General features: G+C 44.2%; 1 protein-coding gene across 1 annotated transcript; it reads left to right on the top strand.

Moving 5' to 3' along the window:
* Positions 1-1478: 1478 nt before the first annotated feature.
* Positions 1479-12275, top strand: LOC139804637 (killer cell lectin-like receptor subfamily G member 1). The gene is made up of 5 exons (XM_071762097.1): positions 1479-1842; positions 7204-7296; positions 8033-8184; positions 10118-10221; positions 11018-12275. Exons 1-5 carry the CDS (start codon positions 1725-1727, stop codon positions 11127-11129), a joined length of 579 nt encoding a protein of 192 aa, XP_071618198.1. The 5' UTR covers positions 1479-1724; the 3' UTR covers positions 11130-12275.
* The last annotated feature ends 449 nt before the right edge of the window (positions 12276-12724 follow it).

The raw sequence follows: 12724 nt of genomic DNA, 5'->3' as shown, positions 1-12724 counted from the left end.
AGAACAAAAAGCAGCTAAGAGGTTTCTTAAGATGCTGGAAACATTGGTGCTCCTCATCATTCCTATCAGTCATCAGTCTTCACTACCTCAGAGGAAAACTGTCCTTTCCTGTTTAGCCAGGGTAGAGCTAATTCTCCTCTTAGTAGCTAGAACAGCACAATGTTTTGGACTTAGTGTGGAACTTGGTATGAGAAGAATGTTGTTAGTACACCGATGTTCTTAATTGTTGCTAAGAAATCAAGGGCTTTCCAACTTCCCATGCTTTGCTAGGATGTGGGTGCAGAAGAAGCTGCATAGCCAGACCAACAGGTTCAAACTGACCAATGGAATATTCCATATCACGTTCGGTATTTAGATGACAGTTGGCTGTGAAGTTCTCTCTTTTCAGGAGAAATAATATACTTATTATTATACTTTCAATATACTTACTGTATTTCAATTATTTTTTTTTTTTTTTTTTTTTTTTTTTTTTTTTTTTTTGAATCTCAACAAGTCTCTTTTTACCTTTACGTTCCTGATTCTCTCCTCCATTCCCCAAGGGGTGCAAGGAGGGTGAGTGAAAACTGTGTGTATTATTTAGCTGTCTGCTGGGTTAAAACCACAACACTGTTATTGCCAGCCACGGAGTGGCTGAACTTGGAACGGATCTCTCAGGGTCATCTTGTCCAACCCCCTGCTCAGTCACAGCTACCTACAGCCAGTTGTCCAGGACTGTGTCCACAATGCTTTCCACGGAGGGGGACTCCACAACCTCGCTGGGCAAGCACTGCCAGATCAACTCTCACAGGACAAAGTGTTTCCTGATGTTCAGAGGGAACTTACTGTGTTACACTTTGTGCCCATTACTTGTGGCCCTTCCACTATGTATCACTGAAATGAGCCTGGCTCTTCTACCCTCCCTTTGGGTATTTATATAAATTCGTAAGATCCAAGGCATCTGCTCTCTAGGCTAAACACTCCCAGGTCTCTCTCTCAGTCATTCCTCATAGGAGAGATGTTCCAGTCCTTGTCATCATCTTTGTGACCTTTCGCTAGACCGTCTCCGGTATGTCCCTGTCTCTCTTGTAGTGTTGCTGTTGTGATGTTGACTCAGACAGTCTTCTGGGATGCCAGCTGTCAGTGCCTGCCTCTGTCTCAAGCAGATCCACATTGGGTGTTTGGTACTGAAAGAGTCCCCAGTAGAAATGTCCAAAGCGCACAAAGCTACTTTCTCAAACCCATGCTGTCCACCACTACTTCCCTTTTGAAAGAAGCTGGCTGCCAGTTTATTGTAGCTGTTGCATATCCCACTTTTCACCTGGTACTCCTCTATTCCCCCTTTTCACCCGGTACTCCTCTATTCCCCCTTTTCACCCTGTGCTTTTGCTATCCATCCAAGTCTGTCCTGGGAGGGAGCTCTTCAGAGTGACAGTGCTGCTCCAGTGTAAGTAATCACAGCCTCTTGCACTGTCAACAATTATAGTACCCAACAACTTTGTGATTAATCACCTCTTTTGATAACAGCTGTTCTTAAGACACTCCTCATTGGGTTTGGAAATGGAAGTTGTACTTCTACTGCTCTCCATTCTGTTTTAAATTTGGTTATTTTTGATCAGCTGGAGATAAAGATTGAACTTCACATTTCTTGTCTTCTGAATTTAGCCTCGGATTTCCTGTTTCACAGATGTTGTTGTCGCTCAACAGCCTGATTGAAACATCTTGTCATACGTGCTCTATACTTTGGCATGGAGGGAAGCAGACCAGAAACTTCTGCAGCCAAAGCGAGTGAGGAAATAATTTATACGTCTGTCAAATTCTCTCAGACTCCTCCACCAAGAGCCAAAGCTGGACAGGAAAGGAGAGGTAAGGAAACTGGATGAGGTGGGTCAACAAAACATTTTATATCAAGAGAAAACAAGTTCTAACAAAACCACTCAGAGCTGGCCAGTGGCTTTGCATGCCAGTTCACAGTGCTATTGCTTTTGTTCTAAAATTACCATGAGTATTTTACTGTGATAAAAGCCGATAGGTCAAAGGCCCAGCATTATTCTCCTCCTTCTATCTGTGAGACCCCTTTCTGTGTTTACTACTGGGCATTCAACCCAGGAATCCTTTTCTCCAAAAGAGGTTTGCAGTTTTAAAATTGTGTGCTTGTTAGAAATAAGAGATTGTCAGCAACAGTTCTTTGAAGGGCAGGCAAGATGTGAGGACAGATAAATTAGAGGCGTATGCTAATCAGAAATCAGAGACAGAGGAGGCATATGAAATCATCTATTCTCTCTCCCGTGGGGCTCTGCAAGATTCTTTTGTGATACATTTTTCCCTGTGTTTTCTCTGTACTAGTTTTACAGACCTCCCACTGTGCAAATTTTCAGCTTTTGCCTTGAGATCGTTCTTCAAGGCATTTTACTACCAGGAAGGATTTATTGCAGTACTCCTTACCTTTTATCTTCCCTTCTTTCTGCTCCATTCCCCGTGTCCGGGCTATGCAAATGTCACACCAAGCAATTTTTCTGTCTGCTTAGTTGGAAATACCACCTTACCAGAGTGAGATTTTATGCTTATGATCATTCCTCACGAGCACCTCCTCCTGATGATCTGGTTGCTTTCCCTCTAAATGCGCATCTGCTTTACACGAGTTGTGTTGCGTTGGCTGCAACACTAGTGGTTGACCCTAGTTTTTTTCAGAGTTGTTCCTCTCGCTCTGGGATACAAGATCTCTGTGCCCTGATCAGAATAGCTGCATGTATCTGTGCTTGTTACTGCAGCCTGGTCATTTGCTGTTAAAACTAAGCCAGCACAGAAACTCTGAAGTTCCTGTCTGATAATCACACTCCATCTGCTTGGAAGGCAGTCTTGCTTTTGCATGTATTTTCATCAGAAATTATGTTTTCTGTTGCATCAGAAAACACAGGGACATGCTTTCATTCTCTGCCATTTGTGTGCACTCCCACCCTGTTGGAGGGGGAGATTACCCAATGTCCCCTTGAGAGGTTCATAGTTTTGTAATATTCCTCCTCTCCAAACTCCTTTAAGTACCCTCATCCTTTTGAGCTGAGGTCAGAGGGCCTAAAATAAGGAAGCTGATCTTTGAACACACTTTCAGTGCATAGCATTTTATTATTTCCCAGCTCTCTTCTGCATGTGATGAGCCAGTAAAGAGTGCAGTCAAAGTATCTTTTTTTAGAAGATCTCATTTTCAGTTCTCTCCATCACTTCTGAGAGATGTGCTCTCAGGTATTTCATTTCTGCTTTCACATGCACACCCTTGATACCGAGTTATCACATCTGTGTAGATCAATACTCTGGTCAAACCAGCTGGTTTTGGCTCTCACGGACTCCTCAAATATGAATAGATGCCCTGACTGTCTTCTGTTTGGCTTCTAGATAGCCTTAGATATGCCACACTAGCAAAACATCAGTCCAAGGGTGTTGACCTATGTGTCACACTTGCAATAACAGCAATAACCAGGCCTAGTAGAGACTTGTAGCCAAGGACAGGAGCCTCATTTCTCAGTAGGTCCTGGCCCTCAGCAGTCACACTGCTCCCATACTGACGTAGGCAGGAGCTGAGGGGAGCTATATGGGACAGCACAATTGACATTCTTCCCATTGACCTAGATGAACCTGAATTATAAAATGCTAACAGCTTTCAGTTTTTGAACTGAATTGAATCTGGGCTCCCAAACCTAAAAATATATAAGGTCATGTTGCTTGCAGATGAATGCAGCATTATCAGTCATTTTTCTGGGGCACTGACAGACCTGAGTGTTTTGTATTCAAGAAACTTATAACATTGGATGTTTACTTTAAATGTTCAACAGACCACTTCTCTTTGCCCTTCTCTTTGCCTCTATGATAGTTCCTCATGCAAGTACATTGAAATATTCCTGGATGCTCAATTCGTATTTCCCTCCTTGATTTTAAATTCATCCCAGGTACTTCCCCCATCCTCTTCTAGAAGAGCTTCATATGTACTCCAGGGGCTGAGAATCAAGCACAACCCCCTGAACCTGTTTTAAAAAGGGAAACTACAGGGGCTCTGTTTTAAAAATCCCGATTATGATTTTTTTTTTTTTTTTAATTCCACATCTCTGGGCTGATCACTGCAGTTTAAGTGAGGCTCATATTCACCTTGAATGGCTTGAATCGCCGTGTTCACTCTCTTTTTCCAACACAGAATTACCCAGTGGCATTACTTTCACATTTTGAAGAACTGTAGTAAACTCTCCCGCTGCTCTGGCTGCGGAGGTTCCCCGGGAATTTGTGCTGATGCAGAGCCGAGTCTGTTCCTTTTCTCTGCGGTTGGTTTGAAACAATGGAGTGTGAACTGCTCTATTCATTGCTAGGAGGCACCAGCTCGGATGGCTGGTGCTGACATTTAAGGATTAACTGTTTCACTGGCTGTCACCTCAGTCACCTCGTCCCGAAAGTATTTCTCCCTAAAATCAGTAATCTGGAAGATGCAGGAGATAGATTTTTTGAGAGGTAAGAGAAGAAGGAAAACAGAAATGCCAGTTTTCATAAATGTGGTCTTGGAACAAAGAATTATGTTTCAACAGATATTAACTCCTTTTGACTTAGCTTTCATTTGTAATCTGCAGAGAAGCAGCTCCACCCTACCCCTTAACCTCGAGATGACTCCATTCTCTTGAGACTTAATCTGAGGCAAAAAAACATCTCATCAGAGATACAAACGTGATCTTATAACAAGAATGGAGAGCAGACAGGGAGAACAACTACCCAGCTGAAGTCCTTCAGCTCTCTCATTGTCTTGCACTCAGAAGTAGGTTGAGACAGAAAAGTCTTTATTTTGTAGCTGAAAAGAGCTGGGTTTCTGTTCTTTAGTAATGATGAAATAATATAAATGTTGCTACTTTTTAAACTAGAAGACTGATGCTTACTACTAAACTCTCATGCAGTCCCTTGTTACCCTAGAAACTACTTTTAGCTAAAACCGCAGCTCTAAATGTATTGCTGTAAACCAGAAACTAGACTTAAAACTGGCAAGCCTGCAAACCACTCAGTGATCAAAATAAATTATTTTTTTGTTAATTTATTGATCTGGCTTACTTTCTGTATTTGGACACAGCTTCCAATGCTTAAAGGACGCATTGCTGTTTTCGTCCCTTCCCCTTCTGTTTTAGTGCTGGCTTTCTTTGTCTTTCCTGCAATATTCTTGATACGTGATGTGCATTCATTTTCAGCCTCCACTGAGATATCCTAAAAAAAAGTCTCCCTTACTGCTTACAAATATTTTATTATTTTAGCCATCCCTTACAAACTTCATTTTCCATGTAATTTCCCATTTTGAAAATGCTATACCACAGTGCCTTTTGTTGTTGCTGTTTTGCTTTGTTGCATCTCAGTGTGTTTGTGTTCACTGCAGCAGAGAAACTACTGGATGGAGCCCCCATGAGCTTTGGCATGGCTCAGGGCAGTCATCAGCTGCTGGGCTTTCTGTGGTTCCCAGCTCACCACCCCACGAGGTGCCTGTTGACAGCATCAAAGCATTCAATCTCAGCAGACTCACATGCCATTTGTGTAATTTAATGCAATTAATTGATGCTTTTCATCACTGTACTTCTCTCACAGCTGCTCTGGAATTTTTTTTGCTGGTTCATGAGTGCTGTCACCATCCTTGTCTGGCAGTGTGTAACTGATGCTTTTAGCAGTCTGTTCCTATGGGGACACTGTTACTGTTACTGCTTGATGCAGCTATTTAACTGATTTTACTGTAATTTTGCTTGAGTAGAGAACAGTGTCCTCTGTCTTTCCTATGTGTTTTTTATCTTACTGCTATGACATCCCACTCACAGCCCTTCTTTTACCAAGTTGTTGATGCAACTGCCTTGGTGAAAGCTACCTTTTCTCTCCCTCCATCTTACTGCTAATGCTCCTGGCATTTTTATGAAGTATGATACGTTTCTTTGGGTCTTGTGGCATGAGTGATAGAGAATCATCTCATATTTCATGAGCTTGACTAGGAACTTTACCACTGGATTTGGATGGAACACTCTGGATGTGGCACACATGTTTAATGGAGAAGCATAGAGAAATCCTGGGTTCCTCAACATCAGTAACCATTAGCTGCACATTTAGTGCTTCTTATAAAGTCCTATTTCCTATGCAGCTGTCATACTGAGATTAGGAAAACAAGCAAACCAACCCCACTGGAGATCATCTGTGGTGGTGTCATCTTCTTCTTAAACTGGGAGAGATGAGATTTTAGTGCTGGGATTCCAAGCAATTTATGTAAAGTGGGTGTCTCTTAGCTTCAGGAGTCAACAATGGAAAAGCAGGGTGTAACCTGGAGGTTAACACATTGGGCTGTAGATAAGAAGAGCAGATTTCTGTGTGGCAGTTCTGCCTCGCCCTTTAAAAGGAAGCTGTGCTGAGCCATGCTGCCCCAAGGTGCCACTCTCTGCCACCAGCAGCAAGTGAATGACAGATGGTGATGGTGAAAGTGTGAAGGGGCTTCCCAAAATTTTCAAGGCTTTAATATGACTTGCTGTCTTCACTGTCTTTTTTCCTCCCAAAATTTCTCTCCCATCCTGCCACCTGCCATGGGAGAGGTGGATGAGAGTGTAGGTCTGACTTGGGAGCATCCTGGGAAGATGTAACTTGACTTTGTGTCTAAGCCTGTGAACAGGATGCTGTGGTTAAACCTGTCACTGTTGTTGAGAGAGCTGAGGGAAAAGCCTTGGGTTTCTCTTTGCATTTAAGCTGGAACATAGTGTCTATAGCAGTGCAGCTCTATGTTTCCACACCAAGCATCAATGCTGAGGTAGGAGCAGGTGAACTTGGAGGCTCCTGACAGCACAAGGTGCCACATGGTGCATAGTGGGCTCTGTCTGACTCAGGGCAGGTGCTTCCTCTCCTGGGGTCAGTCACCACTCTGGCTGGACCAGCTGGCTCCATGGCCCTGCAGGGACAGATCTGTGGCTGACCTGGAGACAGCTACTCTTCTTGGGAAGCTCAGGCAGGGACTGGTGGCCTTGGGCTGAACTAAAACGGGGCTCTGGTCTGGTGGACAGGGGTGTGGAGAAGTTCTGGGTAGGCTGGAAGGGACAGTGATGACAGCAATGAGCAGAGTGTAGGCAGACAGGGATGCTCTGAGTAGTTCAGTCCCATAAAGAAATGCCAGGACATATGCAAACTACCTAAAATCAGCATCAGTTTCCATGTGGCTCCTGTTCATTGTCATTTCTTTTCCTTTTACAGCTCCCCGTCTGAGGCGAGCCACTGTGTCAAACTTGGCTGTAGGCTTTGGGATACTGAGCATCATCCTAGCAATTGCTTTGATGTGGAAGATGAGTAAGTGCACGAGAGTACTGGGGACAAGCAACCAACAGCAAAGGACCAGAGTCTCTTCTAAGCACTGGCACTGGGATATTGAACTTCCTTATATGTTGTTAAATTAAAAGCTGTTCTAGGTTTCTACCAGCCTTAAGTAACCACTGCCTATACAGAATATTTTGTAGAATATAATTCTTGTGCAGACCCCTGTCAACCCATTTCAGAACCTGTGGCAAAGAGCAGTAAAAGGGATTTTTTTTGACTTTTCTGCTGCAATTAAACTGTAGAACAAATACTTACGTCCTATAACACTTCTGCATGCATACAAAAGGTGCTAGACCATGTGTGAGAGCCTACTGTTTGCTGCTTAAACTACACTAACCTGATGTGTAACATGATCACACCTTACCCACGGACTGATTTAATTTTTTCCCTTACTTTTTGCACACCCAGAGTGTTTTCTGCTTTTAGATAGCCAATTCTGGTCCTCAGGTGTTTGAGTATTTGAGAGGAAACCTGGGCAGGGGGGCAGCAGGGGGTACTAGCATCGGAGTACATGAGACTCTTTTATGAAGATTTGGAATTTGCACAGAGGATCTGAAGCTCAGTGTTGGTGCATCCTTATTTTTAGATGGTTATCCTGACTTGTGTTTTCTGCATTGCAACTATTCAGACAAGTTGCTTTTCAGCAGGTCCTTGCTGATGACTGCCTTTTGGTTGGGTAATGGTAAAGTGGTACTTTTATTCTTTACAGGTGACTCCCACCCACACTGTCCTGAGCAGTGGGTAGCCTACAGAGGGAGCTGCTATTCCTTCTCCCGGGAGGAGAAGGACTGGCATTCCAGCCAGGAATCCTGCCGAGAACAGGGAGCTCATCTCCTGGTGATCAGTGATACCAGTGAAATGGTAATGTTTTTTTTTGTTCTTTGGGGATCTTCCATTTCCTTGCAGATATCTCAGTGACTGATGTGCAAGCAGGACTGTCACTCAAGCCATATTTTGACTGTGGAGGAAAGCAAGGATTTATGACTGCAACTATAGTTAAGTTCTAGTGCATTTCCCATTTCTTTGTGAACCTTAGAAGTTTGCAGCACCAAAGAAGCAAAGGGGAGATGGGAGAGGTGAGGATCACTATCAGCTCTTCAGAATAATCCTAGGAAGGATTTCAGGAGACAGTCTGTTCCACTGCCCCTTTCCATCTCCCCTCTCAGCCCCATCATGTCTGACATGAATGATCACAGCAAAAAGCTGCAGCAATGTGCAGTCTCTGTACTCATTGCCTGCAAGCTTCTACAGCCCCACTCTTCAGAAATGTCTCCTTTGCAAAAGTGGTACCTGTTCACACTGCAACCATTCCAGTCCCTCCTGCTCTGTGACCCTTGCACTCCTTGTGTTCATGCACAGATACTTCTTTCTTGGTCTGTTTTTGATGCTCAGTTCTTCTCTCTGCAAAAAACCCTCAGCTATGCTCGTGAAATCAGAAACTGTTCCTCTGCCCGCTTTCCATAGGTGCTCACTGTGGGCAGGGGCATGTAGGACCACTAAGGAAATGGGTAGGGCTGATGACTGGGGTGGTGGGGCACGTCTGCTTAAGAAGGGCAGAAGTACTTGGTCTGGTTTTGGACAAGCCAGGGCTTATTAGCTGAGGTCCAATTAACATGGACATCTTCCAGCCCCTGGATAGAAGTTGCATTGTGTGATGGTCTGTGGGACAGCCAGGTCTCTGCTCAGCTGTGAGGTTATACTGGTCTCTCACATTTCCTTAGGCAAATCCTAATTCCTTGGGAAATCTTTTTCTTACACAGATTACCTATTTCTCTGCATGAGGAAAGCCTCCCCTCTCCAGCTGCTTTCTTACTGTTGTCTCTGCTGCTAGAGTGCTCCCCATTATCCATACTCAGACTTCCTCCCCATGTAAGAAAGACTTTCCTAGCTATTTGGATATATGCGCCCTATACTGCCAAGGCTGTGACTGTTCAACCTCCCTTTCCAGAGGCACGGTCACCTCCAAACCACTGGTAACATTCAAGCCTTCCTCAAGCTACTCTTATTCCCACCATTTTACCAAGCCAGCTTTGTCAGTGCTTCTGCATCAAGATGGCTGGTCTGAACCTTTGCTTATAGCAGCAGGAGATAAGGATGAGCCCCAGCCGTACCACTGACAGGCTGCTGTTGGGTTTCACTGCAAATGTGGCCAAGACAAACTTCTCTCTCATGGTGGGGGGGGAGGAGAAAGGAGGAGTGGAATTGACTTGAGACCCAAATTGCTGTTACATACTTTACCTGTAACAGCAAACAGGAGCTAAAGATGAGGCAAAAGGAAATGAACATTGAAAACAGGTAGGAGGAAAATTTGTATAGAAGTTACTGAGCTTTTGTCCTGTGTTCTTTACACAGAACTGCCAGTGTTTGCGCTTTCTGCCCTGACCTGATTTTACCCTTTGTTGTAAATACTTGGCATTAGCTTGCTAGATAGCTGTATGGTAGAGACTTTATATTAATACTAACGGGACACCTTCCCACCTAAAAGAAACTTTCCATGTGTGGGAAACTCCAGGAGGCTGGGGTGCAGTTGGTTCCCACATGTTGCCCTTAGAAATGTCCTTTGAAGAATCTGCCCAGGACCCTTGAGATCACACTTAATTCTTTGAGTGTAGCTGTTATGGTAGGCAAGATGTGCAGGGCTGACCTTCCTGATTGGAAGGTGTGGAGAAGCAGCATTTTCAGCCAATAAGGAACAGTCCTGCAAGAGGGTGTATCTTCTTCTCTGTTCTTTTTTCTCATCCTTACACCCATTTTCAGATTGGCTCTCATCTTTGCTATTTGTCATCATCTCTAGGACCTGTTCAAGAGTTTGCACGCACACTCTTTCTGGATTGGACTGAGGAACAGTACAGGATCTGGCTGGGTTTGGGAAGATGGCTCTATATCCAGTGGCATCAAGTGAGTTTAATTCTATTTCAAAGGAAAACCCAGTGCTAAATCAGCTTGCCTGGTGTTCCACATCACCTAGGCTTCCTGCACCAGATCTCAGGAGCACTGCCCACACAATGGCTGACTCAGAAAAGCACATGGCCCACCTTGGTTTTACTGGGTTTAGCCACCTCAGACCCATTCTGCCAACCACTGGTGTCACTGGGTGCCAGGACCCAGCCCTTCGCTGCTCTGCTGGCGCCAGCCCAGGTCTGAACATTAATTTTGGCTCAGTATTTACTTGGCAAAACTCAGCATTCTGCATGAGAGAAAAGATTATGATTTGGTCCAGTGGTTTTACCTGGCCCTTTTGTTTTTAGGGCAGTTAACACAATGAGTTAGCCTCTAACACTCTTCCAGCATGCACATTTGCCCATGATCTCACTGTCAGTAGGTCAGTACTCCGAGCACTTGATTTAGTTCCCTTCTTAAATCCATGTTTCTGTTCTTACAACCTCCTTGGAGGTCATCAGCTTTCCATGAAACTCTGTTGTTCTTATGCTGGTGGGTGTCACTGTCACTGCAGGGCATTGTGTCTATGTTTAGTTCTGATTTGGGTGGCCCAGTGGCAAAATTACTTAGACATGTGATCTCCAGGATTTTTGGTGTATATTTTGTTTTTTAACAAAACAAACCCAAGGAAGTTGGGTTCTTTCACTTCCTCTGGGCCCGACTCTTCAAAATCAGATGTTTTTTTCTTTCTTGCCTCCAGGAGAAAATCTCATCACTTTCTCTCAGTCTCACTTTTGTTCTGTGTCTCTTTCAGGGTCTCCTATAACAGCCCCGTGCAACACTGTGTGGTCCTCATGGCAGATCGCTTCCGGGCCTCCAGCTGTGAATTCCATGCTCCATGGATCTGTGAGAAGTCTCTCAGATAAATCCCATGTGCATTTCCATACTGTAACCATCTCATAAGTGGTAAAAGTAAATCACTGTCCTGCAAACCAAAGCTCTACACAAGATCAAGGACTCACCCTTTCCACACCCTCACAAGGGGGCTTTGCAGGGTTGGGCTTGTTGCCCGTAAGGGTGAGTTTTCCTCAGTGGTAGATCCATTCCCAGTCCACACGTGCTAGATTACTGCTATTTGTGACCAGATGAGACCTGGGACATATTGCCTAAGTCTTTGCCTTATTTATTCTATATGGGCAAACAAAAGCTTTTTTCACAACAGATGCAGGGTCTTCATATCTCTGAGGGTGAGCTGGCTATTTTCCTTCTCTTCTGAGCATGAGATTTCATTTCCATTCCCTGAATCTCCATTGCCTGGTGCCAGCAGGGCCCAGGGAAATGGAGCCTTCTGTTCACTTCCAGTAACAATTGAACAGGCTTCCCCCAGTGGCAGCCTCTCCTTTTCCACCCCAGTGCTGTGACTGGGAGAGAAGAAGGTGAAATGAGATCACAACTTCTGTAAATTCAGCAGTGAAAATAAACCTCTGATACGGCACCAGACCAAAAGTGTGTACCCATGTCTCTCTGTTGGAAGGAACCAGCTGCATGCCATGTTTTATACACAGAAATTCAGCTGTCTGGACTTCTGGGGTCAGAGGAATGCAGTTAATTTTGTGTTATTAAATCAGCCAAGAATGTGTTTCCCTCTCCACCTCTGCAGTTTCATACTGCAGAGAGACAAAGCAGTGGATAAACCCCTAGTAGAGGGGTTTCTTTCAGTTCAAATACAGCAGAGGTTGGCTAAAAGAGTGAGCAGCATTATTATTGTGCATGTAGGTGAGGTAAGCATGTCTCTGAGCTCACCTAGTTTACTTTGTGAATAGTGCAGTAGCTTTGCCTCCCCTAGGAAATTACAGTGCAGTGCATGGTAGGCTGCTTCCCTGGTGAGTTCTCCAAATGTGGCCTCTCAATCTCATCCCAAAAAGGTGTTTGGGAGATGTAAAATTAAATTGCCTCAAAAGCTGATTGCTCTTTGAAGGGAAAGGATTTTCAGCTGCAGATTTTACTTTTAATGGTGCATGTAGCTCCTCTGTGGGTTCAAGTTTTCACAATAATAAAGAGATCTGAAGCAAGTCTATTCACTTCCATGAAAAGCAGCTGAACAAATAGCTTTGGCAGAGCTTTTAATCTTCTGTCTAGAGCATGTTGATATAGGTGATGGATATGTAGTAATTTTCTCAGAAGTTCTTCTTGGATGAACACTGTAAGCAGTGATGAATGAATATTGGAGGAGCATGACTGGCAGTTACAATACTCCTTCTCCAGGGCATTTCTGAGGCTGCACTTGGACTCTCTCTGGTTCAAGAGGTTTGTGAAGAAACTGGAGAGGGTCCAATGGAGGACTCCCAAACCAGAGTATGGAGTATGTGACCCACAAGGAGGGACAGAGGAAGCTGGTCTTCTTTAGTCTCACCAAAAGGAGGATGGTGTGATTGAATTGGTGGCTAAAACCAATTTAAAGGCAGTTACATGGGTGCTGGAACATGGCTTTTCTTGGTAGGGGCAGTAGATATAACTTGGG

This window comes from Heliangelus exortis, chromosome 1, assembly GCF_036169615.1.
Source record: "Heliangelus exortis chromosome 1, bHelExo1.hap1, whole genome shotgun sequence".
Taxonomy (NCBI): domain Eukaryota; kingdom Metazoa; phylum Chordata; class Aves; order Apodiformes; family Trochilidae; genus Heliangelus; species Heliangelus exortis.
The sequence above is the reverse complement of the archived record's forward strand: the minus strand, read 5'-3'. Positions and strand labels throughout refer to the sequence as shown.

What these genes read in the sequence shown, in the direction of transcription:
- LOC139804637 (XM_071762097.1), top strand. Translation starts at nt 1,725, where the DNA reads ATGGAGGGAAGCAGACCAGAAACTTCTGCAGCCAAAGCGAGTGAGGAA. An exon ending in AGCTGGACAGGAAAGGAGAG is followed by an intron (nt 1,843 to 7,203) that starts GTAAGGAAACTG and finishes TTCCTTTTACAG; the next exon opens with CTCCCCGTCTGAGGCGAGCC. An exon ending in TCTATATCCAGTGGCATCAA is followed by an intron (nt 10,222 to 11,017) that starts GTGAGTTTAATT and finishes TGTCTCTTTCAG; the next exon opens with GGTCTCCTATAACAGCCCCG.